At 40.2% G+C, this 27,981-nt stretch overlaps 1 protein-coding gene across 1 annotated transcript; it reads right to left on the bottom strand.

Moving 5' to 3' along the window:
* Positions 1 to 1,600: 1,600 nt before the first annotated feature.
* LOC118414006 (linear gramicidin synthase subunit D-like) lies at positions 1,601 to 27,536 on the bottom strand. Its single transcript, XM_035817716.1, has 29 exons — positions 27,353 to 27,536; positions 24,720 to 24,981; positions 19,711 to 19,827; positions 16,578 to 16,739; positions 16,038 to 16,169; positions 15,070 to 15,232; positions 14,329 to 14,485; positions 13,912 to 14,019; positions 13,376 to 13,594; positions 12,669 to 12,865; positions 12,076 to 12,267; positions 11,578 to 11,724; positions 10,892 to 11,099; positions 10,358 to 10,509; positions 9,717 to 9,922; positions 9,416 to 9,477; positions 9,176 to 9,229; positions 8,957 to 9,042; positions 8,168 to 8,334; positions 7,446 to 7,555; positions 6,871 to 6,986; positions 6,429 to 6,500; positions 6,107 to 6,163; positions 5,661 to 5,830; positions 4,907 to 5,115; positions 4,083 to 4,223; positions 3,739 to 3,831; positions 2,742 to 2,900; positions 1,601 to 2,408 (listed from the first exon to the last, which is right to left on the bottom strand). Exons 2-29 carry the CDS (start codon positions 24,961 to 24,963, stop codon positions 2,265 to 2,267), a joined length of 4,044 nt encoding a protein of 1,347 aa, XP_035673609.1. The 5' UTR covers positions 24,964 to 24,981; positions 27,353 to 27,536; the 3' UTR covers positions 1,601 to 2,264.
* Between the last annotated feature and the right edge of the window lie 445 nt (positions 27,537 to 27,981).

Below are 27,981 nucleotides of genomic sequence, written 5' to 3'. Positions count from 1 at the left end.
TTGTAGAATACCAGCATAACTCGTGAACGGATGGATTGTATTGATATTTCGTATGTAGGCCCCTGAGGTCTTGATGAGACCTGGAAACGATTAGATTTTGGGCTCCCTAGCGGCTTGTTTAATAGTTACTGCAGCGGGTTCCGGGTTTGAAATCTCGAGTTCTGAACATAGTGTGGTTATGATTTTTGAGTAGTAGAGAGTAGTAGCTGTTGAGAGTAAGTGATGTAGGTTTGGGTCGCCTAGCGGCTTGTTTTGGAACTGCAGGGACTAATTTAGTGTCAGACTTTAAAAGGGAATAACTCAAGAGGGGATTGACGTAACGTCATGATTTTTGGTATTTGGATAGTTTAAGAGAAGTATAGCCGGCTAGGGAACAGCGAAGTCTGTAGAATTTTGCAGCTATACTTCTCTGCCCGGCTTACTCCTCTATTTGCTCCATTTCTATGGTTTTCCAGCAACCCGGAGTCTGGTAGAGACTACTCAAAGTAGGTCGTAACATTATATTTTCGATTAAATCAGTGACATCCACTTACCCCAAACTCAACCAACCAACCACTCACTCTCATCAAACCCACCTAACCATCCACTTGCTCACTCACTCACTCACTCACTCACTCACTCACGCACTCACTAACTCACTCACTCACAACCATGAACCCACCCACTGATACCCACACATGAGTGAACACTGCACAAAGATCAGAGGAAGACACAGATTTTATTACCTTGTCATCACTGCACCTACCTAAAGTTAGATTCAATCTGTATTTTATATATTCCACACTGATATCTCTGGCTCGTTCTCATTGAAATGTGCAAAATGATGTCGCCGTTTTTTATGACTGGATAATTAAGCTACTAGTCAACTGACATGGTGTAAGGTGTTTGAGTGTTTGAAAGATAAGTTGATCTAAAAATTTCTATTTTGCACGTTTCACTGAGAATGAGCCCTTTATTGGCTGCTACAACACATCATATTTTCTACCCTCAATTTCTCAACTGAGATATTATTGCATAATACTGATACATTTTCTACCTAGTTATTTTGCAGAAAGCACTTTTTTACCTTCTGAAAGTAGTGTCTTCACTACTGTGATATCAATCTTTGATATGACTATGTTACAATTGCCAGACATCCATACCTGTGCTTGCAAAGATGTTTCATCAGAAGACAAACAATAAATGTTGAATGTATAATTGTACATTTGAGATTGTAACCACTCAACTCCTATCAAATACAGTACAATTTGAGACAGTGTAAAATCAGAACAGACATATTACCATAAAAATAAATGATTGTTATCATTGAGATAGTACAAATGAAAAAATAGTATGGCAATGAAAATACATGACACCACAGTACAAGGTAAAAACTTTTGCAAAGGGTAGCTAACGTTACAGTTAACAAAATGCAGACTGTAACTGATTTCACATCACCTCATTCTTGTGTTTAATAGGTGTTCAATTCATGGTGGAAAGTAAAAGATGATTGTTTAAAATTTTTTTTGAAATTGAAAGTAGATGTGACAAACCATACAAAGGTTACTCAAACCCTCAGTACAAATTGTTGTACATATTGCTCAGTTATTTATATTTGTTACTTTTATGTAGACATATATGTGGTCCTTTCACCATGAAATTAAATAGTTTATTGCCACTTAAATTGATAAATAATCTAGTATAACAATAATAATAATATTAGTATTTCCCACATTTGCAACCCATTTGACAAGAAGAATAAAATAATTTTTCAGCACACATCTGCCAACAAGTTTGAGTGTAACATTTGGCAACATTGAACATTTCCTGTTTGGCAACAAGAGTCAGCAATACTTCTATCTAATAATAAACATGTATAAGAATCAAGCTGAATTGCTTTCTTTCTTCAGTACATGGGCTTTACAGGGAATGCTTTCAGTAGCCTTGTTGTGATAAAGAGATTTGAAAGACATCATTTTAAACCTTAGCTTGAAACTTTATCTGTGTTGGTTGATCTGCTGTTCACTGAGTCACATGTTCTATCTGTATAACGTGATGTCACAGAAGCAGTGGATTGCTCGTTCCTTGGCAAAGACCAGAGTTGGTCTGTCAAAACTTTAGGTAAGTCCAATTTTTGTATTAGGAATCACTGTTCAACATTGCTTCAGTATCATTCTAAACCTGTTTGCTACAAGAACTGCAGAGAGAGATATTTTCTTGCAATTGGTTCTTCATATCATTCTCCATGAAAGACAGGGCAAAGTACATCGTGGTTCACCAGATTTCTAGATTGGTGCCTCCCTTGGCTCAATGAGAATCTCGTTCACACCAACATGGGGCGGCTGACTGGCTGCGTACACCACAGCATTGGCAACATCTTCAGGGTTGAGGATGGTGCACTGTCCACTGCCATCAAACTGTTCCTTAGCCTGTGAAGGAGGAAGTCAAGATGATACAGATTGTAAATGCCTGGGACTTAACCTGAAAAAGTCATGTTCTACTTTGACCAGTGCTAAATAGTGACTGCTCCACTAAAGATTTTTGGTGCAACAATTGTGCCAACTCAAGAATGACATGACGAAACTTATTTTTGATACCTTATTATGATTTCTATTTCTCATAACTGTGAGGGTTGCTGTGTTGGTTTAAGGGTCTTATCAGACAGAATCAATTAAGGATACTTATAGAATTGCATTGCTCCGCAGTATACTACTAGAACAATCTGCATTACACCTGAGGATACAAGCGCAGCCCCACATTACCTCCATGTCTGTTGTATGGCCCAGGAGTTCTGTTTTGACGTCCCCTGGCTGGATACAGGTGACCCTGATCCCTGACCCTGACAGCTCGTGCCTCATCCCCTGAGACAGACCCTCGATGAAGAACTTTGTGCCTGAGTACACAGAAAGACCTGCAAAACCCTGGTGGAACAGACAAACATATTGTTTATGTTATGACACATATGTTGTACTGTCAACGTCATCTTTCACCTTTAATAGAAATCTAACTGGTTGTAGTAGACAACTAAAGAGTCATTTAAGTTTCAAATTAGCCTTTGATTTGCTCTACAGAAAAGGTTCTCATCATATTTGCACAGAAATATGGAAATTGACACTGTTAGGGCCGTGTAGCACTGTGGTAGTGTATTCGGCCCGTGACCGAGAGGTCGCCGGTTTGAATCCGCCTGCCGTGTTGCCGGTCTTGTGCCCTTGGGAAAGGCACTTTACACGACTTTCCTCACTTTACTCAAGTGAAAAATGAGTCGTCCCTCGGATAGGACGTTAAATGGAGGTCCCGTGTATGGGGAGAGCCATACCCCATGCACGTTAAAGAACCCCCACACGTGCGATGGTGCGGTGTGCATTGGTGCAAATCCTTCTGTCGGAAGTTGGTGATTCACTTCAAATCACCCGGATGGAGGCCTGGCGACCTCTGTCTCGTATCAGCCACATGGTGATCTACATCATTCACCCGGACGGGTGTGTCACCCCGTAGGGCGGTATAACCCGTCGTTGTGTGAACATGGGCGAACATGTATATAGGGCTCCCTTGGAAATCAGTTACTACGTTAACTGAAGGGACTACCCTAAAGATAAATAAATAAATAAATAAAATAAAAGTTAGCTCCCTACTTTCACCTAGCAGCAAGTCTGAATAAACAAGATGTTAAAACTGCACTTTGGCTACAGCTCCTCTGCTCTAGTTTTGCTGCCACCACTGGGATATGTTAAAACTTAAAAGGGCAAAACAAGAACTCACCCTCCTTCCAGCATCAGAAGACATGTTTATGATGTGGCCTGTTTGTTTCTCCACCATGCCTGGCAGGACAGCTCCTATACAGTTCAGCACACCCTGGAAATGTACAGAATGATATAAAGCACACATGATCAAGTACAAAATATTTATCTTGGAAATCCTTGGAGATCCAGTAGTTCCATAGCTCGAATACAAGTTGAGCTTTGTACTTTTTAAATGAGACAAGCACCACTCCACATGTATCTCTATCATGCAGTAGCCAGATGACTCAGGAAAAGAGGGTTAATTAAGTAACAAGAGCCACCTTATTTGAAGTTGAGAAACAATGATGGTGATGATACTCTTACCTTACAGTTGAGGTCGACCTGTCTCTCCCACTGCTCTTCCTGCATGTTCTTCATCATGGTGTAGTACATCACACCGGCACAGTTCACCAGCACATCCACCCCACCTAGTGTAGTCTCCACATGCTTCATCATGTCCTTCACCTGAACACAAACAACACATCATGGTGTAATACATCACACCTGAACACAAACAACACATCATGGTGTAGTACATCACACCGGCACAGTTCACCAGCACATCCACCCCGCCCAGCGTCGTCTCTACATGCTTCATCATGTCCTTCACCTGGACACATAACATCACTACAAGTTACCTGAACCCTAGCAACATAGTAATGTGTCAAGTGACCAGCCCTGTGTCTGTAGTACTACTAGTAGGATTTCATGGAATAAAGTAGTTGAGAATACACTTCAGTCTCCGCCGTCCTGACATGCATACTAAAATTGTTCAGGAACCACTGCTCTTTTTTTCTTTGGTACTTTATAGGTAGACATTCAATACAGCTAATAACAATCCACATACACTTCCCTGCATATGCAGGTGGTATTTCGAGCCCTGAATATCTAGATGGTGTTCTTATGATGCAGACCAAACAACTTGAAGATATCATTGATAGTCCTTCTCAAACAGACAAACAAAGGAAGAAGGATGTACGTGTATCCACAATGTAGCCTAGAAAAGAACAGGAAAATGTCATAAGGAGTTCTAATGTCTAAAGGCCTAAAAATTCATTACTTGTATCATGTACATGCAAATGGAATCTACAGTTCTTGGACAAAACTTCCTCTTGAAAACAACAGCTGCCAACAAACAGGTAACCCACCTCTTTCCTGTTGACCACGTCAGCCTTGCCCACGATGGCGACGCCCCCTTCTGCCTCCACGTCCTTCTGCAGCTGCTGCAGCCGGTCCACCCGGCGTGCCACCAGCACCACCTGCGCACCCGCACGCGCCAGGTACAGCGCCGTGCTGGCTCCGATACCGCTGGACGCACCTGTCACCACGGCTACCTTCCCAGCTAGCGGACCAGACGCTTAAATCAAGAAATACAAACACATCTAAATTACCGGAAATGAGAAGTGCTTATTATACAAACTTTAGCACTCTTTTACATGCATCAGTATAACAAGTGGGAACCAACAGAGCCACATTGGGTTACATTTTGTGAGAATTCAATACCTTCCCAGCCAGCGGACCAGACGATTAAATCAAGAAATATGAACATGTCTGAATCACCGCAAATTAAAAGTGCTAAACTTTAGCACAAGGGAGAACCAACAGAGCCACACTGGGTTACATTTTGTAAGAATTCATAGCGAGCAACACCAAGTCTACTGCCGTGGCATGGGCAGAATACAAATTGATGGATCAAAGTATTTCTTAATAAAAATTACCAGCTAATGCCAATATGTTATATACTTTAAATTATTCATCTAGTCTGGGAATTTGCACCTGAACAAAACCACACTTCAAAACAAATTCTTCTTTCCAACATAGCTATTATCTAAATCATTATCTGAGTAGTTTACCTTTCATATGATAGACATCTGAACATGGATTGTGTTGACAGTAAGTTACCTGCACGCAGTTTCTTGTTACAGGTGAGCACCCCTCGCTGGGTGAGGTTGTGGAAGTATGTCCTGAGAAGTTCCCTGGTGATCTCTGGGTACGCTAGCCCCAGTGCCGACATCACGAAGTTGAAGTTGTGCATATTGTAGGTGCTTCTAGCTGTGAAAACTGTGGGGTCCCTGTGAAGATCATGAAACAGAAGACTGTTATAGACTGTCAAAGTTCCTGTCTAAAACCTAGACAATGCCAAGATTGAAAGGAAGGTACCTGCCAAAGTTACTGTGAAGTTCACTGTAAAATTAAGACAATGCTGAGATGGGAAGGACTAGGCACCTGCCAATTCCCTCAAACCTTCCCCGCGATTATTTTTACTGACCAATGAACTAAGGCTAGTGAAAAGATAACCTCCATTGCAGAGAAAGCTTATAGAAAAATGTAGTAAATGTTCTAAGGACCTGATCATGGTGCCAAGGCCTGACTCCTCCCCCTGCTCTCGACTGTGTTGTTCCACCCTGAAGCACACAAAAGGGAACAACAGTTATTATTCAGAACATCTTTTATCTGATAAGAATCAAACACACAAACTGGCAATTGATCTATGGTTGTGTAAGGTTTTATACAAACAGGACTTGACATTAAATTTTTCTGAATTTTAGACCGGAATTCATCTGGTGGGTGCTACCTCATATCAAGAAGGTCCTTGCTCCTATTCAGGCACACTGTTTTTTTTATCAGCCCTAAACTGTCTTGCCTGTCTGATTATAGTGTTCCCCATACCTTGTGCACCAGTCCTTGTGTGGAAGTAACTTCAGGGGGTATCCATTCACACGCATCCAATCAAACAGGGTCCTGTGGTGAAAACAAGTGGACAGTTCAATGCGACTGGGTCTTGTGCCATCAGATTGTATGCAAAATATCTTCTCCAAGTGACAGAAGATATGTAAACTTGGATGCATTCATCATAAGTTTGCAAGCACAGAAGATGTAACGCTAGTTCACCTTTATCTGTGGGGTAACATATATCTGTTGGTTTTAAAGACGGGGTATTTAGGGATCGGATCGACGGACAAAGGTTTCAAACTGCATAATTTGAAAATATTACAATTTGAAACCACAGTCTGGCAACTTGACATCCCTAATATTCCATGTTAAAAAAAATAAAGGTGAACTAGCAACAGTTTACTTGAACTGATGTGTCATGAGTCTGAAAGCTCCTTACTGTGACTTGATGGGCTGTGGGTTGATGAGGTGGAAGATCTTTCCTGCCGCCAGCATGATGTTCTGTGACAGCATCACGATGGTCTCACTCACAAAGTCTACTGGAGTCATCTCAATCTGTGGGGCAGAGACAAACCATTGACCAACATTTGAAACATCTGTGAATACTTTATAATATCTGATTCAGCACTTCATTAATATCCATAAAGCAGTGTGTCAGCCATCCTGATGAAGATGATGGAGTTATAGTGAAACAAGGAATACCATTTATAAGGGACCAATAAAATCAGGTCTATATGGACAGGTGGTCACTACACACAGGATTCTTAATGTTTGTGTCAATGGGGAAAATTACCTTAGGGATCCCTAAAAAGTGGTCACATTTGTACAGGTTTGACTATTATTAGAAATTTTGAGTTCATAATGCTTTGTGTTAAAACAAAATTTCAAGTTTGTTATGATGTACACATAAGCTTTCATGCTCCTGAGAAAAGCTGATACAAATGTACATGCTTCTTAACTGATACAAATGATGTACATGTACACATAGTCTCCATATACATGTAGTTCTCCTACCTGCCAGTCTATGTCAGGTGCAGCCATGGTGTCCACACAGGCCTGCAGGGTCAGCAGGATGAAGTCTGCAGGGTTCCAGTAGGCCAGATGGCTGTCTCCTGACAGGTTACCTGCAGGGGGTGGGAGGTGGATTTATGTCAGTCATCTGAAGCATCATCAATGTATGCATATTAAGACATCTGTTCATTTGACTCACTTGTAGAAGATTTAATCATTTTCAGTTGCTTAATTTTGTACATAATCATTGTCCTTTTCATTACTTTGTTTTGCTACAACCAGTGAAGTTGTTCTATAAAAAATATCAATGGCTACCTTGATGATACAGAGTCGTGTCTTAACCTAATCTTAACTAAAACAATCAGTCCAATTCAGTCTTTTATAATGTCCACAATATCCCTATTCAAAACAAATACTTATAGTTAATACCCAACAAGAAGAAAATAAAAGCCTAGCAGTTAATACAGTCCTTACCCAGTCTATGAACAGTGACAGGCTAGTAGTAGCAGTTAATACAGTACTGATCCTTACCCAGTCTGTACACAGTGACAGCCTAGTAGTAGGAGTAAACTTATTACTAACAGTACCAATCTTTACTAGTACTCATTTTGTAGACAGTAACAGCCTTAAGTTATAGTAGTAGCAGTTAATACAGTATGGATCCTTACCCAGTCTATAGACAGTGACAGGCTAGTAGTAGCAGTTAATACAGTACCGATCCTTACCCAGTCTGTAGACTGTGACAGGCAAGCCCCTAGCCTTGGCCCTCAGCACCAGCTGCTCTGCCACCCACTTGGTCTGCCCGTAGCCATCTGTCAGCTGAGAGGCGTATTGCAGCATGTCCTCCTCCTCCCCACACTGCCGGCAGCCGTGGGGGAACACGGCATTGGTGCTGCGGAGAAACATGTGAAACCTTCCTCAGAGAAAAGTATTCAATAGGACATCTACTCAAGCTGAAACAACCAGAGGGGCGAGTAGAACAGAAAGAAACAACATCACGACTCCCGGGATTCGAACCCGCGCCGAACCCGGGCAGCCGGATCACAAATCACGACTGCTATCACCGTCGCCACAAAAGCACTAGTGCCCTTGGGCAAGGACGATAGGCAGTACTTAAACACCACTGTTACAAAGCTACCAACATAACATTAATGCTAGGTCACCTTTATCCATGGGGTAACATATACTGTTGTTTGTATATATAAATAGAGTATTTATAATTAGGGGTATAAAACCCACGGTGGTTTCAAACTGCAATCATTTCTAATTTACTACAAGATTAAACCACCGTCCATCAATTTGATATCCCTATTCATTTTAGTAAACTGTTGTTAAAAACAATGAATGCAGATTACCTCCCAGATAAATAACAGGTGAACTAGCATTAAATTAATCCTGGTATATGATGATCATCCAAATTATCAAAATAGAAAATATTGAATTGTCTCCCCGAGAAACTTACAATAAGGTTGTTACATGTACATGTAATTTAGAGTAACAGCGAACATCTTTACCTGATGTAGTGAAGAGGTTTGATCTTGTTGGTACAGGCAAAGAGCACCACGTTCTGGGTCCCCAGGACATTAGGGCCATGTAGGGCCTGTAAATACATGTATATGTATATTACACAGGTCAACTGGTAGTGTACGGCATAAAAAAATAATATAACTAATGTTGCTCATAAAAAACGATGAGAATAATCACAACAGAAACTGTATCTATTGCAAGCTCACCTCATATGGATAGATAAGGTTGACATGTGCAGCAGCATGGACGATGAAGTCAATCTGAAAAGTCACAAGATCATAGTAGGATTGATAACTACTTGTGAATGTTGCAACCACACTTTTCAACAATAGATGAAGTCAATGTCAGGCTTGTTCATTGGGAAATGTTTTATGAACGATGTGACTGGACTAGAATTGATTCCCCACAGGAGTAAGTACAAGTTAATGTGATGCTGCTGCACTGACCTCATGGCTGAGGAAGTTGTAGTCCTCATCACTCATGCCCAGGTTCATCAGGGAAACATCACCTAACAGGGAGGAACAGTTACAAGTTACGATGAGTGACAATAATTCTTTCAAAGTGATTCAATACCAGGATAAAATGAATTATGATAATGGTGTATTAAACATACCTGTACACAACAATGAATATGCACTGTCAAGATAATTTACCTTTCCTGAAGTCGTTGACATTTTTCCTTGAATGTCCATCTAGAGGTCTACCATCAACCTTACATAGTTAACATCACTAAGTATATGACCATACCTTTGATGCAGGTGATTCTTTCCTCAAAAGCCTTCTCCATCTGCTCCATCTCCTCAGTCACATGACCTGCGTACCCGGGACTGACGGCCAGGTGGTTCCGGCTGCTGAGCGGGCTGCGCCGCCCTGACGGGGAACGGCGTCCGGACGGGCTGTGTCGTCCTGATGGGCTCCGACTTCTGGACGGGCTGTTGTGTCCTGGGCTGAGTCTGGGGGAAGATAAGTAGATCATACAGAGAAATTCTCTTTTTCATTAAGTCAACAAAAGCACACAAAATACAAAAGCAGACAAAATACCAGACACACCAGACTATTTAGTAAATAGTAAGATTCTTTTAAGAATTCAGGAGTTGAGTTGGGAAGTGTTTGAAAGCACACTACAATGCTCACCAAAAATGAGGAAGATTGAAAAACTAATGTCATTAATGTATGAGATGCTTTTTTGTCTACTATTGTTGATAGAATACTGAAGCTTAAGTTGTATCATATATAGTATTTAATTTATTGCGAAGCATGTTGGAATAAGGAATATTATCGAATCAGGTATAAAATGTACCATGATTGTAAATTTGCAACACATGCACTGCATGCCATTAAGACTCTTACGTCATATCAGCAAATAACGTTGGGAACTGGTGACCTACCTTCCACTGTAATTTCCAGAAGGGAACATGTTGGTATTGGGACTGCTCCTGCCGTTACATTGTGGGAGGATGCCGAAATACTGCAGGTTGTCCCGCAGGCGCTCCTTAGCACTCAACTCAGGCAGCTCACGCACCAGACAGTACACATGGACCTATGGAGAACACAATAGGTGACCACTTATCAATAAAACAGTATCTCCTTATCACATGTACCAGTAAATATCAATAACGCATTTGGATTATAAAAGTTTTCAAAAGAGTTAAGTGTTTCAAAAAGCATATGCTATCTTTTGTCAGTGACTGATTATCATGATTTCTTAAGCAGTACCTTAATATGTATTATAGTAACATCTCTTCCAAGGCTTTCTTCAAACTTATGATAATTGCATACTTCTTGACACACTATGTCCCACTTGGAATGTAAAAATTGAGAACTGTAACGTATGGCCTTTGAACAGAATGCGTTCTCAATTTGAACTTCCTAATGACTAAATGCAGCAAGTATAGACATGAGTTAAAAGATGTGAATGGTACCTTTGTACTTCTGAGAAGATCTCTCAATATGAAGGCACCCAGAAATCCTGTGGCACCGGTGAGCAGGACCCCTCCATTGTTCCAGCGGTTGCCGTACTGGACCGACCGCCAGAACGCTCGCAGCTGGATGTCCAGACTGACTCCGGCCTGGTCGTACAGGTCCACCTCCTTCTGCAGGTCAAGTTTACGTTCTGAAGGCTCTGACGCACTGCAACAAGAATTATTATGGACAGCATTTAAACTACCGGTAGCATTGCCAAGTATACTTGCGACTATATGGTTAGCCAGTGTCAAAATAACAGGGCTTTTTTCTTGTTTTATTTTTTAGAGACTACAGGTGTAGGTGAACTTTTATGATTTACCCGGTACTTCTTTATCTACCTTTTGTACAAGAAGCACTCATTTACAAATTTTAAATGGCTGGTAAGAATAATCTTGATGCTTACTGCTTTAGCATTAATAACATCAGCTGTGACATTGTGTGTGGCATAACTGGTAGGGTGTTGGGCTTGGAACCTAGGTTCGAGATTTGCCATGCTCCGGTGTTGTGCCCTTGGGAAAGGCACTTTACACAAAGTTCCCTGACAGTGATGCCCACTGAGCCTCTTTGGCTAATTGTCAATAGTGTGCCAAAACCACACACAAATTTGGTTCGCCAATGTTCAAATGTGCTTGCAACTCCTGACCTGCGTTTCCTATCCGGAGCCTTTTTGGTGTCCAGTAGCTGGGCCATGGATGAGACGGTGGGGTGTTGGAACAGGTCCTTAACTGACAGGGCCACGTCAAGCTCTTCCTTCACCTTAGACAGGAGCCTGGCTGCCAGCAGGGAGTGGCTGAAAACAAAACATTAACTTAAAGGTAATTTAGTTACCGACTAAATACCAACAATGTCAGTCAGACATGATTGTATCTGTAACTAAGTCTTTCTGAAAATTGAGTCAACATTTGCCAGGTCCTATAAAACAGACAGAAGTATAATTCATAATGTTTCAAGACATAAAATACACACAGTCACTCACTTGTCAGATAAATCTTATACTATGTTCACTTCAAACACAGATGATCTAGCAATTTGGTGACTTCAAAATGCAGTGATACCTTACTTAGCTATCCCATTTACCCATCAAGTAAGCAGCCTACCTAACACACAGTACTCAAACCATACGTGACAGAGTGACACCAACCCTCCCAAGTCAAAGAAGCTCTCCTGTACGTCCACAGTCTTCAGCTGCAGTATGGAGCACCACAGTGAGGCCAGTGCCCTCTCCGTGTCCGTGGCCGGCGCCCCTGTCTCATCAGCCTCGGCCTCCCCGCCCATGTCCAGCGGGGGCAGCGCCTTCTTGTCGAGTTTCCCAGAGGATGCGAGGAGAGGAATGCTGGGGGAATTCAAAGCAGAGTTTTAGGGTCTGCTGACTGAAACAGTTTAGAATTTGGAAAAATTAAAGTGTAACAACAAAGTAAGGCAACTGTCATTTTCATTATCAAGGCAAGTAATATGTAAAATGTATCATTGTAAAGGTTCTAAGAAGAATTTTATATTCAAAAACTCATCATCAATTGAACAATGTGAAAAACATATTGAATGTATCTTGCGTGCATCAAAAAGTTATTGTCCTATAGTTTACCAAAGTTGGATAAGCTTGACTGTAAAATATCATGTGATTGAAGACAATTCATTAGTCTGCTATAATTTTTCCTCAAAAATCATAATTACATTCCTATGTTTTAACTTTTTAAAAGTCTTCCTTCAAAATCAAACTTGAATCCCTCCAGTTACCTGTCGAGGAAAACAAAGTGAGCAGGGATCATGTAGAAGGGCAGCCGTCTCTTCAGCTCCGCCCGGATCTCCCTCCGGCTGGTTTCTCCCTCGGGAACGACATACGCCACCAGGAACTTGTCTGTACCCTCCTCGCCCTGCGCCAGCACCACGCACGCATTCACCAGGGGCAGCTCCAGGAGGGCAGCCTCCACAGCCTGAAACAGTGGACATCTTATTAGTAAAATTAACATTTATCTATGAAAGATTTTCAAACTTTTTTCAGAATGCCACAATCTATCTCTCAATATCTTCAAAATGTAAACTTATGTCTTGTATTCTTCTATAATGTTATTTACCAATATAGATGAAATTTTATGCTAAGATATCTCTTTGATTGTAGCCTTAAGGGAACATGTGTCTGTCACCTGATCTGTATCCCTGCTTGGGGTTTATGATAGACATCAACAACTATATCAAAAACAGCCTATGAACAATTCTATAGAAGCTACATGGCATTGACACTGTGCTGTGAAGGTACACATTACTACACGGCATTCACAAAGTTGTACCTGGGCTTTATCATTTACTCTATGATTGACAATGATAAAAAATACCTTTAACCATCATAATAAGAGGTGAAGCACTATCAAATGAATATGCAATCCATGAGAAGAGGAACAAGGGGCAACTGAGCATGTAAACAGGAAGATGTACAACACACAGACCTGTATCTCAATGCTGTATCCCCTGATCTTCACCATGGTGTCACATCTCCCACAGATCTCCAGCCGTCCGTCCGACAGGAGATACCCCCAGTCTCCGGTCTTGTACAGCTTGTCTCCGTCGCTCACCGCCAGTCTGGATGGACATGGCAGGAAGCGCGCCTTGTTCAGCTGGGGCCGGTTGATGTAACCCTTTGCCAGGGTTGGACCAGTGATGTAGATCTAGAAACACATCACAGGCAGATGAGTAAGGCAATTAGTCAGCAGCAGATATGGAAGGCCAACTTTCTTACTGTCAACACTTCTCTAGTCTTTAAGCTGGCATGCTGAAGACGTGTCTTGAGTGTTCTCAAGCTTCCAACATAACCTGTTCTTGAATGACTTTGATTACAAATCTTATCTTCCTAAAAGCTCAGAAAGGTAGTGTTTGAAGAAAGAACACTGAAAAGAGCCCATTCACAAAATTTGTAGAATGAAACCCTGAATCATGCCATGAACATAGAAAGCATGAAAACCATTGTGCTGAAGCCAGTACTGACCTCTCCTGGGACACCCACAGGTTGTGGCTGGAGCTCCTCATTCATGATGTAAACCTTCACACCTTCCAGTAGTCTTCCTACAGGACAGAACTTCCGCTGACTTGACGACTGGATGGGAGGAATACAACGTCAACGTCCTGATGGTAATGTTACTGCCATTAGTCATCAGAAAGTAACCAAACATCTAGCTACTCCAGACTTTTCCAAATTGACAAAAGAGTATCACATTGTAAACCTTGTCTGGATGTTCTGTTACCAATACAAGCTTGCTCTATGGCATACAGATTAGTCTACAACTATAGGAAGAAGGTTACAATTACTCTAACTTACAACACCTACACACAAACAAGATTTCTCAGACCTGTACAGGATAACAAAGGAAAGCTCTTATTATATAATAATAATAAGCTAACTTACCTCTTGTGATGCCTTGTAGTAGGCTGTGAGGTCCTCCACTGCGATGTCGTGTGTCTCGGAGACACTGTACAGGTTGAGCAGCTGGACCCAGGGCAGAGCCTTACACACACGCTCGCAAAAACTTGTGGTGACGACCTCACCACACAGCCAGATCACTCTGAAGGTCCAATAAAGATGTCAGTACACCAGTATGCAAAAATCAAGTTCAGACTATGTTTATTAACCAAAGATATAACGTTAGTTCACCTTTATCTGTAGGGTCACCTACATAGCATTACGTTGTATATAAAAATAGGGTATTTGGGGATTGTTAAGTTGGAGTTTCACATTACAATATTTTGAAAATGTTAAAATTTGGAACCCACGTAGTTGACCTGGAATTTTTAAATACCTGTTTTTTTAAACACTGAATTTACGTTACCCCTCGGATTAAGGTGAACTACATGTAGCATTATGACACATGATATTTCAGCTAACATCTAAAAAGATACATACCCTACTCCTACTCATGCCCTACTCCTGCCACCTGTGTCACTGTTGCCTGCTCTCATCAGCCCACCTCACAAACAGAATTGCATGACTTGCAAATGCGTGCTCATTACATATTCATATTCTAGCAGCAGCTAGTTATATTACACTGAACAACAGGTGTCACTCCTACTCACCGGAGGTTCTGTAGATTGTTTCGGTCACACCTACTCACCAGAGGTTCTGTAGATTGTTTAGGTCACACCTACTCACCGGAGGTTCTGTAGATTGTTCAGGTTGACTCCCTCTGTGTCTAGAACAGCCTCCAGCAGGGAGGGTGTGAAGAGGATACGGGTGATGCCGTGACGGCCGAGGAACTCCACCAGGAGGGTGGGGTCATAGATGACATCATCAGGGATCACATACAGGGGGATGCCTGCAGAGAGAGAGAGGGGGGGGGGAAGATATTACATAACTGACTGTGGTAACCACGAGAAAATGGTCCCAATGGGCTTACTAGTACTGGTGTGGGTTTGACAGTAGCGAGAGACAGTGTACCACAGGATTGGTTTCACAGTGTGGTATGCAATTCTGGTGGTTTATATTGCTTTGTGCCCAACTGGGCAAACTTAAAACAAGATAGACATTCCAGACATTAAAGTCTAACACTTCCAAATTATTTCATCATTCCAAATCTAAATCAGTCTAAAACCATTCTTAACTTATGAAATAGAGCTTCATCTGTCCTGAAAACTTTCTATCCCTGCAATCTTGACATTTCCATGGACAAGTAAATATTGGAAAGTGCAGCAGACTGTAGCCACACATCGTAAATATTAGATTGAGTTGTCTCAGCAAACCAGCTGAGTTTGATGAAGGCATAAATGGATGTGGTAGGGGCTGAATGAAAATTGATTTTCATTGTTAAATAATACAAAGCATTCATAATTAATCTTTAACCCTACGCCGTGTTGAGAATGATTACATTTAGGTGTCAGAATAAGCGCATAACACTGGAAAAGGTTTTTTGATACACAAAACTACATGTCAGAGATGCATTTTTCTCCCTTTAGTTATACTTTGTAAACTTACACTGTGAAAGTTTAAGATCAAATTAGCCAAACACTTCCTATAATTTTTAAGACACAGACAAATTTGACATTGTGTCCAGTTCACTCTTTAGCCCACCTACTAGGCAGGAAAGATAAGTCTCTCAGTCAGGACAAATGGCATTGACTCACCTTTAAGAAGAGGCCGCATCATTTCCCACACAAAGAAGACGTTACATGCTACTCTGTCGTCCTCGGCAAACGGGTAGTTCTCGTGGCGCCAGTGGTAGGAAAACACAGCGCCTCTGTGGGGACACATGATGCCTGGGAAGAAAAAAGTGAAATCCAATCTTTCCCCCAAATATTACTTTGGTGCTCATAAATGATAAAGTACTGTAATTCACTTTGTCTTCAGACTCGGTCTGAGAAAATACAATTTGTTCTCGGAACTAAATGTTCACAGTGGCAGCATGTGCATGTAAAATAAAGTCTGCGATTTATTTGTTATCAGTAATGATAAGTTCACGTTAAAGTCGTCACTGTGAAAACCATGAACATAAAAGTACATTGAAAAAATCAGGAATTACAGTAGGTCATTGCTTGGAAAAAATGATGGCCCTTTGATTGATGATACACATGTCATAGCCTTAACATTATTGTGTTCAACTATCCAAGTTCCAACAGCCTTCTGTCATGTATATACAAGTATAACACAACAGTGAAGTCTCCCACCTTTAGGCTTCCCTGTTGTTCCAGAGGAGTAAACGACGTAAGCAAGGTTGTCCAGATCAACATGAGGAGGCTGGCATGTTCCTGGCCAAATCCCCAGCAGTTCTTTGTTTTCTTCCTTAATCTTTTCTTGCCAGTTGTCATCAAAGACAACACACGTCACGCCTGGAACAAAGGACATGTTGCATCTAATACAGTTACTGTAAACTGGAATGCACATCACAAGGAAATACATATCGTATGTGAAGAAAGAGATAAAAGAAGTGTTGTTTTAAGTAACGTGAATCAGAGCATTTTGTGTTAACCATTTTTAAGTTGATATTCTGTGTCTTTTGGCCTACATTTGGTCCTACAGTATGACTGTAGAAAGTTGCACAAGCCCGGCTTTGTACAACCCTAACATTCTAGATTAAAAGCAGTCTGTCTTTGTATTGTTAGGAACTAATCACAGTAACTTTTCAGTGGACAGCCAAAATTCAAACTCTCCCCTCTTCCTTATCCTTCCTGTACTTGACATCTCTCCATAGATGGACACAGCTTTTGTTTTAAAATTAATTGAATAGCCAGGAAAACTCTGCTTGACACCAAGTCTATTACTAGCTATACACTTCTCTTTGCCCGGCCCAGATCCATTCAGTCTAAGTGTAGCTTGTACTGACATTGCTGTATTGACCTTGAATTGTTCTATTGATTGGTGGGCGGGTGAACTGCCAAAATGTAATTCTGTGTGACCAAGAAAATTAAACCCACCCACGTAACACAGACCTCCATTATTTCTCATTCCATATGTATTGACTGCGTAGGTGGAAAGGAAATGCTAACTTTATAATTGACAGTAAAGAGAATTGGTTACCCTAGCTGGGGAGATGGATGACTGTCATGTTTTAACAGTGATGCTAATGCAAGACCACTTCTAGCTATAGGGACTGAACTGAGCTAAAGATCAAGGTAAGGTGATAGTGGTGTCCAGGACTTGTTACCATCATTTCTAATTTTAATGACTCTTCTGCCAGTAAGAACATCCTAGCATTTACTTAATAGAGAAAACATTTTTGATACTGTCACTGGAGCAACAATGTGAAGAGTTGTAAGCTCTTTCATGACAATTATTTGCAAATTTCTAACAAAGATGACAGCACCCAGCTTTAGGAATATCAGTAGTGTTGGTTTGCTCCGCTATCAAATTGCAAGTGCAAAATATATGTATCAAATATCATCAATTTTTCTATGATTCCCATAATTCAATTAAAGAATAAAGAATTTATTTGCATACAGAACCTTCCATAACACAATGTGTAATCATGTGATTTATATGTGACCTAAAATGCTTCATTAGGTGGCGAGGACTTGTAGTTTAACGGGGTTCGCCCTAAGACGGTCCCCGTCGTAAGACGGAACGGATTTTTTGCTGATCTTATTATCCATAAGTACACCGTGTTTGTTACCACTGACTATGCTGATTACAAAGGTAAATAAACTAAGTCCATGCAAACAGCTTTAATTGCATTCCAAGTATACTTTAACATATTTACTTCATGTCTAAAAAAAACCCCAGAATTCTAACAGTAATGTTGACAGTGCTGAATCACTGCGGTCACCGGCCTCTGCATATTGGCGGCTCGTGTCGCTAACTATACGAACTTTTTCAAGCAGTCACACAACTGCCATGATACACATAAATAAAGCTCCATAAAACACTATGAATATGGGTCTTCAAATGTCTGTTGAGTAGAAAAGCAACCAAAAGGAAGCGACATAAACATTGCCACCATTGTACTCCCAAGGGAGTGTGGCCGTGAAGGTGACAGACTAGAGAACGCTCCAAAGATTTATTTGACTGTAACAAATGATTCGTGCTGTCTATGAAAATAAGACTTGATAGAGAGATGTAGATGATATTTTCATATAATCAGACCTAGTTTTGTTGATGTTAGCGGGTTTTTTTTTCGTAATGGTTTTTTTAGTCGGGCATTCACAATCAGTGCATTCAGCCCATTGCCCGTAAAAACATGAGCTGGATTGTTCTAGGTACAGCCTTCCTCATGTGAGACAAGAAGTACATACAGTCAAGATTTTACTGTCAAAAGAAAGCTAAAATATCATATTATTAATTTTTTCTGTGTACTTAAATTTACCACTTACTTCTGTAGAGAGCAAAATGTAAAAAAAGCGTACCGAGTTAGGCACACTGCCCAGCGTAGAACAAAATTGCAAGGTTACATACACGAAATTGTCTCACAGAGTTTGCCGCTTGTAACATGCAGCGCGAAAGGTTCATGAACCACATGAATGCATTTCTTATTCAAGTATGTTGTTCAAATCTATGTGTAAAAAATTCAGTCATCAAAATTTGACCACTCTCAGGCAACTAGCGATGGAGCGCCATGAGTTTGATCGCAAGAAAAAGCGTACCGTGTTGGGGCACCTCCCGTTAGGATTCTTGTTTGTCTTTTGTTAATGTTAGTTCAAGGTCATATAACCAGCTAACAACAATATGGAACAGATGAATTGGCATCAGTCACACACATTAAATGTAATATGTAATCTTAGAGGACGTCCTAAATACCAATACAGTCAACCTGCTCCGACAAATGATGTCGTTAGTATGATAATGTGATCACCCACTTGGGTAATTGACACGGCAAAAGGAAGTTAATAGCCTGTGTGTCTGTACGCATTCTTGTAGATTTTCAGCTCAGTTCTCCAGTCTATGTTGCTGAAAGAATTTGGATAAAGCAGCATTCTTAGATTTCTTTATTCTCATAATGCTGGGCATAGAGAAAAGGTTTCTGCATTCCTAGAAAAACAGATCCATTTCCTCCCCTCCTGCAAGATTTAGTGATAATTCATTGCAAATCATATACCTGGAACAGTGAACAAGAACTCATTTACTTTTGAAAGAACAGTTAACAGACAGATTAATGAAAGAAAAACCTACAATGCCAATACAGGGACAAGAATAATTGTTCAGCACCAAGGACAGCCACAACAGCCACATTCAGCACCAAGGACAGCAATGTTCCAGTATGAATTACCATTGTAAACATACTTAGTACTTCCAGAGTGAAGAAATAACATTTGTCATTTTAAAAAGTCTATCAAGCAAAGGCCAAAACAAATATGGGTTTATTCTGACCTTTGACCCTTCCCGCGAGGTCAGGACTCGTCAGCACGGCAGCAGGTTCGCAGTCCCGCAGGATGTCGTGCAGGAGGGGGTCTGGGTACGACACATCCAGTGGCATGTACGCGGCACCTACAACAGGATGGAATGACATCTTGTTGTTAATCGGTGTATTGTAGTCTATTTCACCTTCATCTGAGGAGTAACCTATATAGATTTGCATTAAAAAACACGGTATCTAGCAGCATAGGGATATCAAGTCAAATGATGGTTTCAAACTGCAATATTCTAAAAATATCACAATGTGAAACCACCGTCCACCATTTGGATATCCCTAAACCCATTTTGAAAATAGGTTAGCCCATGTATAAAGGTGAACTAGTGTTATACTAATCACCAAGAGAATATCCTTTTCAGAGACATTCAAGAAAAGTTCCCTCGCTTTCGATACACAAGCAAATTCACATTTTTGATATTATATGTAGACTGATCACTTACAGCTTAGCTAATCTGTTTCTAAAAGTTTATTTGTACTGTGGTGTTAGCCATGTTTCATTTCTAAACATATCAAAATTATGACATTTTTTGTTCCTGTCCAATGTCTCTAACTTCATCCAAAGTTGCTGTATTTTGCTGTATTTTGCTGTCTGCTGCTAGATCTATATATATCTCAAGCCTTACATTTATCCCAGGCTACCTGTGAGAATAATAAACCACAGTGCTGCAGGAACGTGGCCATGCATACTTCACTGACAGGTGCTGTTGGGGCTGTTCCATTGTTTAATGGGATTCAAGTCACACCTTTGGTACATAGAAAAAGACGATTATGTTTTTTTTTAGAATGGAAGGCTACAAATTCTGCATGAGAGAAATAGTCTTAATCAAAGCTACTTGTAGCTATGGCTGCAATGTTGAATTTGTTCAATTCAACGGACACTGGTCTTGTGTGATTATGTGTGAAATTATGTAAAAAAAATCTAACTTCACATTTCTTTAAACTCAACTCGAAAAGATAAAGATTGGGTCCCATGAAAAGAAGTGATTATTGGAGCTCCAAAACAAATCTGACATACATCATGCATGTAACAATATCTCTACCTCTCCATGGGTCGTTTTTCCAGTCTAATCATCTATGTGACAGTGTAAAACATGAGACAACTGAACTGTATGACACTCTGCTGGTAATCTCTTACAGCTCATTTAGCTCGTCGGTCGCCAGGGATTTCATTTCGGCGCAATCAGAGACGACCTTGCTCGGGTACGCCGGGTGTTTGATCGTGCACGGTGCCCAAGCCTGCAGTTATCAAATATTACAAATTCATCATCTCCACCTCACGTCTGTGACACCGGAGCCAACTTTTCCGGCAATATAACGGCCCTTCGACCAACCGTAACGTTATGATTACTTCCATCGAGCTATTGGATTGTAAGGCACATCTTATACACACGCTGAGTGTGAGTACTAAAATGCTGACAAACAATTCTAAAGAGTTGAATCAACAGTGTAATGTATGATGTTGTTTTAACCACTTTGTTTTAGAAGGAAGTCGGATAATTGGACTTTGATATAAGGCCATATTGATTTGATTATATGGATGACATATGCATGCACAACATACACTTTTCAGCAGGTTCAAAAAAGGTTTCAATCATACGGTACAAAGCTGCTGCAAAATGAGCAATTATGCCGTAGATTGCAAAAAATATTAGAAAATGTCATGAAATGCTTAAGTTGATTTCGAGGCCAAAGAAGAATATGAAAGAACAAAACTAAAAATCTATTGTTTGGTATACCATTCTCTGTGTCTTTAGTTCAACCTTCCTGATCACTTAGATTTTACAAAGTAGGCAGGCTTTGTGGTTCCCAGAGGATGTTGTCAATATGATCAAATCAATGTGGTCTAATAAACCATCATAAGATCTGATACTAATATCATTACATGATTTATCAGGAATACCATATATAATCAGTCAGTCTCTTTAAGTGCCAATGTTAGTTTCAAAGTCTGTGTTCAAGGTTAGGTTAAAAAAATAAAAATGACCATGTTTTATTTATTATTCCTTGTTTTCTTTAATACATGCTCTCTTTGCCCACAATCTTATTACCTTTCAGAAATTGCCTTCACAACCTCGAAATCTTTTCAGTCATAAATTGTAAAACTGCGAATATCAAAAGACTATGATTGATATATACAACAGTATTGAGTTGAATGGTATATACTTCTACCAAAACCTGATACACATGACTTTCTAAGCTATGTTAGACAGGGATTTCATTTCACTATAATTGATGACAAAGCTTTGGCTATCGGTCTACTTGTCAAATACATGGCAGCACAAGTACTGGTAGGTGATAGGAGATTGAAAGTGGTAACCTCAGCATGGGTTAAGGATAGAGCACCAGCCTATACTTCATCTTTATAGCCTTAGTCTTGTACTGTTTCTAAAAAATACATCCTATGGCCAGTTCCTGGAATTGTACATTGATAAGAATGTTGCAGGGTTTTATATTTGGTAATGTAAATGTCTGGTTTCAATGGTAAATAAGAAATGAAGAAGTCAGAGAAAAGATATTTTTCCTTCTACTCGTTTACAACTTCTAATAAATGACCGAGTATTTTTATATTGCAATCCCCATACATAGTATGGGATGCAATATATTGTTTTTCCTTGGTTTCTTCTTCTTCTCCTGTCAAATCTTCAAATGGGATTAATTTTTTCATTTTTTGGCCAAATGAGCTGAAATTTGGCAGAGAGGTTGCAATAGCAAATACCCCCAGATGTTTTTTTCACTTTTTTAAAAAAGGCCTTAGAAATTATGATATTTAGGGTTTTTGGTCATTTTTAGACAAAATATGTATATTTTGGGCCCCTGTGCCCTGGTATTACAAGATAATGACCTGAAATTTGGTACAGAGGTGCATTGGACATATGAGCACAAAAAACCATCAACACTTTTTTCATAGATCACTTCAAAAATTAGTTATTTTAGGGGTTTTGGCCATTTTTGACTAAAAATGTCTATTTTTGGCTCCTATGCCCTTGTATTAAAACCAAATGACCTGAAATTTGGTACATGAATGCGTTTGACATAGAACCACAGAACCCCATCAACGCTTTATTCATTGTTGACACCAAAAATGAGTTATTTTAGGTTTTTGGCCATTTTTGACTAAAAATGTATATTTTATGCTCCTATGCCCTTGTATAGAAATCAAGTGACCTGAAATTTGGTACAGAGGTGCATTGAACATATGCTCACAGGACCCCATTGACACTTTCTTCGTAGATCACTTTAAAAATAAGTTATTTTGGGGTTTTCAGTCATTTTTGACTAAAAATGTATATTTTTGGCTTCTATGCCCTTGTATGTAAACCAAATGACCTGAAATTTGGTACAAAGGTAAATTGGACATATGACAACAGGACCCCATCAACACTTTCTTCATAGAGCACATATAAAACGAGTTATTTGGGGATTTTTAGCCCTTTTTAACTAAAAAATGTATATTTTTGGCTCCTATGCCCTTATATTGAAAACAAATGACCTAAAACTCGGCATGAAGGTGTGTAGGACAAGTGCCCACAGTACCTCATTTTCCCTTTGAGCAAACATTACTTCAAATTGTTAAATTTTGGGATTTTTTCAAGGATGAAGATGGATTGCAATATTCTGTATTTGCTCCTAAGCAAATGTCGGCCTTTCTAGTTCACATCTGAGTTCTCTTGTCATCTGAAATTCTTTTAATTCAATGTAAAACAAAATAGAAGAGCAGTTTCATTTCATTATCATTAATGAATTAATCCCTGGGACATTTATTAATAGCTTGCCTATGGCATTAACATCTCCACTGATCTAAAGCTTGCCATTATACTAAAATATACTGATCTTTCAACTAAACGTATACTTCAGAATACAGACCACACCAACAACGTTAACACACCTTCAAGCCCTTGTTGTAATGATTGTGTGCACTGAGAACACGATGCTGAATCTACATGCCCTGTTGTGTAACTACCCATGTTTTCTACAGCTCATTAACGGCTGTCACAGCCAATTTCATCTCTCCACTCCGTACAACGACCTTGTTGGGGTAGAGCGGAGGTTAATCCATCCATGGCCACCCTTCATGCCATGCTAATCACACAGACACAAAAGTGATCTGATCGCTGTGGTTTGGGTTATGCATGTAATACTGACAATTGCATATCAGCTTTCGGTCCATCTCACGTTAAACCCGCCACTCCATGAGCGGCATTGACTGGATTTAAGTACCCATGGTGTAACTACATGCAAATAGTTTGGGGATGTATTACAGTTAGCCGATAAAAGGTGGCAAGTACTTTTGACAATCACCTAAAGGACAAAAGGAACTGTCAAATTTCAAGGGAAAATGACAAATTTGAAGGGATAGCTGGTTGTAAAATACTGGCAAGTACATGATGATGTTCAGTTCATGAAGATGTCCTGTGCTTCTAAGGATTCCAAGAGAATTTACCAATATAATTTTCACCTACAGCAGACAGAAGGGCAAAAGTTTTTAAGTGGCTTGAGAAGCAAGCAGATGTGACTGACTTTAGATATATTTGCCTGACAAACATGTTTTTGCAGCTTCTATGACAGCATTCTTTAATGTTTTCAAGTTCTTTAAGATTTCACATGCCCTTTGGTTCCACCAAAATCCTCAATCAATAAATGCCAACTAAACACAGTTTCTGCAGTTTGCCATTCTGATAAATGATTTGTTTTTACATTGAATTTGAGTCATAAATTTTGTAATAAAAGGAAACAGCCCACCATATCAGTGAACTGTCATTACAGAGAACCCAATTCCAACGAAACTGTTCTTCTAAAACACGCTGGTGCATTCATTGATGAATTGGTGCCCGGTCAGGCAGGACATGTATATGACCTGGATCCATCAAGGCCCACATAATCAATATGGACAGAATGTACGCCCGCGCAACACAGAAGGAAAATTGGAATCAGGTTTTCGTGTGGAAGTTATGATGGAGGACATTACCTGCTTTGAGAGTGGCGATGTAGGCGATGGGGTACTCCAGGCACTTCTCCAGATAGATGCCGACGATGGTGTCCACCTGTACCCCCTTCAGCTGCAGGTGCAGCGCCAGGACATCCGTCAACTCGTTCAGCTCCCGGAACGTCAGCTGCCTCCCGTCGTCCGAGACCACGGCCACGGCGTCCGGAGTCTTCTGCGCCTGGCGGACAAACATCTCGTGGAGGCAGCCCTGTTTTACGTACTCCATGTTGCACCTGTTCAGAAGCTGGGGCAGAACCGACACTGTTAGCTACGGAGAGCCAGATCACTTGAATGACTCGGTTACGGGAGAGCGACCCTGTCCAAACAGATGCACGCGCACGTATGGCAGCCCACGCAAATACAAAACTCGATCTATCACGTGCACGTCGCTCTTTTACCAAACAAAATTTAATTATTCAGCCCCTGCCCATAATGGCAATGAATATTCTGACTGCTTGGTCAATTACCAGGCGGAGGGGCTAGGGGAGAAGGCTGGGGAAGGGAAATTGCAAAATCTAATCAAGTCATGGGGGCAGCTCATGTCAGACCAGATAGATTGTTCCGGAGACATAATGAGTTTGATGTAAGGGATTGCGTTTAATGAAAAATGCAGCCTTTTTTCATCTCCCATTGGGACGTCAATGAGATACATCAAATGTATTGTGATAGTCAGTTACGGGCTCGTAAACTGTTGTTACATCCCAGGCCTGATTGGAACATTTAGGGAGCAAAAGTGAACTGCAAGACAAACTATAAGGACAATCCTTTATGACATGTACAGATTCACTTCATTTTGAAGATAGTTGCAGCAAGAGTGGACGGGTTGTCTGTAAACTAGATAAGGGGAAGAACGGTTGGACGGAGGTGAGTTTCATTTTTAATATAGGCGAGATTTCAGAGCAGCCGTTGGCTTCCGTCAAGTAAAATCAATGACAACAGGTCTGGGGTGGTTTAGATGTCTCTGAATTATTTATCAAAATCAAGCAAAAACTGTCAGGCCATAATCCAGACAGGAAAAGCTGTTTGAGTTAGTTAAACATAAGTCACATACAATGAGATCACTATAATTATAATTGTATTTGGCACAAATATTGGAAAAAGCATGATGTTTAACAAGCTAAGCATTGATGTCAATTGCTCTGCAAACATCAGATTTTTTACAGGACATACTGTACTATAAGTGCAATTGTAGCAATTGTATTGTCTCCTTTTTAAGTTTACTTTGTGAAACAGGTATCAACGTAGACCAACAAACGTTTGACTGAGATTTGTCAATTTTGAGATACGTCCAGACAAAATCCTCCATCTATGAATGCCAATGTGAGTAACATCAACTCTCATAATTCCAACAGGTGCCATAATACCGCCACATCAAATATTGTTATAGAGGCCCTCTCCAGATTATCTTGAACACCTGAATATCTGAATTGTATGTACCTCAGGATTACTGATGCTGCATTGGTACATCTCTTTAGATCATTTTAGATTCATGTACTTTTTCTCATGTGGCAGTATTACGGCATCTGGTGGAATTATGAGAGTTGATGTTACAGTCTGTTATCAGAATTTTGCAGGCTTTCCTTGTCCTGTAATGCATTCATGACGTTATTCAGCAGAATCGATGACCGTCACAACCTCTAACTCTTAATGGGAAGAAATTGTTGACTACTTTACTACTGTCTCAATTCAAGTGACCTATATTGTATGTAAAACGCCGAAATCGTTTGCAGATATCTATATCTTTGTAATTAGTTATCAAAGAAAAACTGGGATGTTTGCAGAGGCTTTGAGTTATTGGTTGAAACTGCCATGGAGGCTTTAAGTGTGAAAAACGTTCATGGTGGTTTTAAGTTCCTGATAAAGATGTCACCGTAAATATCATGAACATAAAACCCCTGCAAACATTTCCCTTTAACAGTAAGTTGGATGAAAAGGAGGCAACTGAAAATTCTAAGGAGAGGAAATGTTCTCAGGTAGAGGAAGATGGTAACCAAGTATCTGCACCCCACTATTTCATTATGTAGTACAGCCCTAACAGTAATATCACAAGCAGTAAATATATGATATATTAAACATTGAGAATGATTGACAAAAATGAGACAAGGGGGAAGGGAATTGATTTAACTAACAACAAATGGTAAAAAGAATAACTGCATTAGAATAACAATACCATATTCCCCTTGATTATGATTGTGGAATATACAGATAAAGAAAATTGACAGAAATATTGGAGAGATCAAAAAATATCTAGACACCCCCATATGTGTTGAATGGATAATCCCTCATTAAGGCTAAAGCTGAAATCAGCTGACGTGGTCAACCAGTTGCAACTGGTCTTTCCTTGGTTTATGTCAACAGCTATGACTTCCTTTACATCTCAAAAATAATATGGCCTCTCTGTGTCATCATTTCAAATCTTACATACGTATTACGGGCATCTAATCAAAGGGAGAGAGAGAAGTGCAAAAGTTTGAAAACAAGCAGATCATCGATCATTTAGCCAGGCTCCGAGATCGAGAGGCGGGAGATCGAGAGCCGCGCTATGTTTTCTCCTAAATTTTCTGAGAAAGTAATATAGAATGTCTAACGTTAGCTTTCCTTGATACAGCACGTACCTTTCACACTTAAACAAGACGACAGAAGACGGGGGAAGACGTCGTCAGAAGGTACCCGAGCAAACCATGCCGGAAAAGCAGTTTCTAACACGTAACCTGACGTGAGATCATCCGATCTCTAACGTTGCATGTGCACTATGATCACTGTAAAACAGCTGATAGCACAAAGGTCACTCGGGCAAGTCCATTCACGCCGTTCGAGAAGGGGTAACTTTTTTTCGATGAAACACTTCTTGCGGTGATATCAACTCCCTTGATATTTATCCACTTAACTAAATAAAGTAAAACTTTCCTCAACTTGAAGAAAGAAATGGCAATCGGTAATGGCAACGTCACCGTACTTCCCGGCTTTTAGTGTGCACTATGATCACCCGCCGCTAAGTGTCGCTTCTGAATATTCTACCAGAGGATTGCCCTCGAATAGTTTCGATAGTTATGTGTGTTAGGTTATCAGAAAGATAAACACGCTTGAAATCCGTGATAAACTGACAGAAAAGACCGTGTAAAACAAATGTTAATATGGGACGCCCCGTTGTCACTTTGTCTTTGCATACTAGTTAAACATGTTAAAGTTAATCAATGTAATGTGTCATCTTGTCTTTGTATAGTAAATACGACATGTAAATAGA

The sequence above is a fragment of the Branchiostoma floridae genome, chromosome 4, assembly GCF_000003815.2.
Source record: "Branchiostoma floridae strain S238N-H82 chromosome 4, Bfl_VNyyK, whole genome shotgun sequence".
Classification (NCBI taxonomy): domain Eukaryota; kingdom Metazoa; phylum Chordata; class Leptocardii; order Amphioxiformes; family Branchiostomatidae; genus Branchiostoma; species Branchiostoma floridae.
This window is presented reverse-complemented; position numbering and strand designations above follow the sequence as displayed.

What these genes read in the sequence shown, in the direction of transcription:
- LOC118414006 (XM_035817716.1), bottom strand. Translation starts at nt 24,963, where the DNA reads ATGGAGTACGTAAAACAGGGCTGCCTCCACGAGATGTTTGTCCGCCAG. An exon ending in TCTGGAAATTACAGTGGAAG is followed by an intron (nt 9,923 to 10,357) that starts GTAGGTCACCAG and finishes ATCTTCCCCCAG; the next exon opens with ACTCAGCCCAGGACACAACA. An exon ending in ACAACTTCCTCAGCCATGAG is followed by an intron (nt 9,230 to 9,415) that starts GTCAGTGCAGCA and finishes GTGACTTTTCAG; the next exon opens with ATTGACTTCATCGTCCATGC.